The sequence below is a fragment of the Kryptolebias marmoratus genome, linkage group LG4 (assembly GCF_001649575.2).
Source record: "Kryptolebias marmoratus isolate JLee-2015 linkage group LG4, ASM164957v2, whole genome shotgun sequence".
In the NCBI taxonomy this organism is placed as follows: Eukaryota; Metazoa; Chordata; class Actinopteri; order Cyprinodontiformes; family Rivulidae; genus Kryptolebias; species Kryptolebias marmoratus.
The window spans coordinates 30642449-30644759 of record NC_051433.1 but is presented as its reverse complement, the minus strand read 5'-3'; the positions used below and the strand labels follow the sequence as shown (position 1 = coordinate 30644759).

Genomic DNA, 2311 nt, shown 5'->3' with positions numbered 1-2311 from the left:
CCCACCGGGAGGAGGCCCAGAGGAAGACCCAGGACACGCTGGAGGGACTGGGAACACCTTGGGATTCCCCCGGAGGAGCTGGCCCAAGTGGCTGGGGAGAGGGAAGTCTGGGTCTCCCTGCTTAGGCTGCTACCCCCGCGACCCGACCCACGGATAAGAGGAAGACAATGGATGGATGGATGGATGGATGGATGGATGGATGGATGGATGGATGGATGGATGGATGATGGATGGATATAGCACCTTTCTAGCCAATCAGGCTACTCAAAGCCCATACCGCACTGAATCCTTACAAAGCTAATCTGAATAAATCATTCAGATTGGGTAAGGGAAGCAAAATTCTGTACAAGGACAGGAGAGTTGAGAAGCCAGCAGGAAGTAAGGACTCCTCCTTACTTCAGGAGGAGGGAGGAGCTCCTCTAAGTATGACACCACAGTTCTCAACTGGAAATCAGTTGACTGCCAACTTTGGGTTGGGAAGATGCCAACTTTAAAACAAAGAGCAGATACATAGATAAACTGGAACTATGTCTGCAAAGATGCATTCACTGTACCAATCTGTAATGATCAAGAGAGAGTTGAAATTAAAGGCAAAATTGTCAGATTATTAATCCATTTATCAAATGATCAACTGATCTACATTCCAATCACAAAAACAATCAGCTATGATTTTTGAAATTGCATCAGTTTGTTGAAAGTATAGTCTGTTTTGAGTATAATATAATTTTACAAGTGTTCTGTAAGAATTATTGTTTTGTTTGATAATTTTGTTCTGTTCCATCTACAAAGATGCTGCATTTTACCTCCTGGATATATAAAAACAGCAAAGGAAGGCCACATTTTTATGTTGTTCACAGTCATTTTTTTTTTAAATAACAGAAGAACTTTACCTTTCACTACAGTAAGACAGCCTGGTTAAGATTCTCTTGACCTCGTCCACCTGCCTCTGTTGATCTCCAGTCAACTTGTCCTCTTCTTCATCCGAGGCTGCCTGGCCCTCCACTGACCGGAACAGCTGCTCCTCCACTGGACAACACAACAATCCACCAACAATATTATTATCTCAGAGGTGTAAAGGATTTAATCTCAAGAGCAGGGGTGGCCAACCCTGGTCCTTGAGGGCTACTATCCTCCAACACACCTGATCTGAATCAATGGGTGATTAACAGGCTTCTGCAGAACATGAAGAGGTGATTTAACCACTGAATCAGGTGTGTTGGAGCAGAGGAACAAGGAAAACATGCAAGATGGTGGCCCTGAGGACCAGGATTGGAGACCCCTGGTCTAGGCTGATATAATTATTGATGTATCTTAGTTGGGGTTTTTTTTTCTTAGTTTTATTTCAGCACATATTAAACATCTAATAATCAGACTGATAATGATGTAATTTTTTTTAAACTTGTATATTTAAAGCCTAACATTCACTGAAAGAATGCATATCACCTGCCACCTTTTATGCCAAAATTTTAAATAAAGATTGTCTGGTGCTGAGAAAAAATATCATTATGCATGATCTCCTGCAATACTGAGAAATCTTGCGAGATCAGTAAGTGCTCAGAAAATATTATGAGGATGACTATTAACTACAACCGAGGCCAGCTATATGCAGGGCCACTCAAATCAAATTTGCTGAAGAAGGCACAAGTGTTCTCCTCTTCCTCCCCCCAGCTCAGTGCTGTGTGCCAGCTGTATGTGAGACCCTCCTCCAAGTAAACAGCCAATCACTGTTCAGTATGCAAATGAGCCCACAGACATAAATACATACATATATATAATAGGTATATAACTGAGTCCAGGAGCCGCCTGCCTCTGTTGTCAGATAAGTCAGGATAGTCTCTGCTCCCATCCTGGTGCCTGTGCTGGTTCGGCGGAGGCTGGGGTCTTGGGGGCGGCTGGGGGTCTCTGACGGCGTCATTGGGGGGGGCTGCCTGCAGGTTGCTGCCCCCTTGGTGTGGGGTCGTTCATGTGGGTGCTCAGGCCATGTCCCAGAGTGGTGGGCTCCCACTAGTTGGTCTATGGCTCCTGGGGATGTCAGCTTGGTTGGGGTCCCTGGGGCGTCCTCTCCCACCAGACCTCTTGGTAGGATAAATCTTCAGGCAGGATGGATATACACCCTTTCACCTTGGTCCTTCTGATTTTTCTCAGATTTCTTTTCATCCATCCATCCATCCATTCTCTTCCTCTTATCCGGGGTCGGGTCGCGGGGGCAGCAGCCTAAGCAGGGAGACCCAGACTTCCCTCTCCCCAGCCACTTGGGCCAGCTCCTCCGGGGGAATCCCAAGGCGTTCCCAGGCCAGCCAAGAAACATAGT

At 46.0% G+C, this 2311-nt stretch overlaps 1 protein-coding gene across 4 annotated transcripts in view; it reads right to left on the bottom strand.

Annotated features, from left to right (window-relative positions):
- efcc1 (EF-hand and coiled-coil domain containing 1) overlaps positions 1-2311 on the bottom strand; it is a 51464-nt gene that overhangs the window by 29846 nt on the left and 19307 nt on the right. For all 4 annotated transcript variants that reach the window (XM_037975408.1, XM_037975409.1, XM_037975411.1 and 1 more), the window contains exon 4: positions 891-1026. In XM_037975408.1, the coding sequence (XP_037831336.1) occupies positions 891-1026 (136 nt within the window). The remainder of the gene's footprint in view (positions 1-890; positions 1027-2311) is intronic.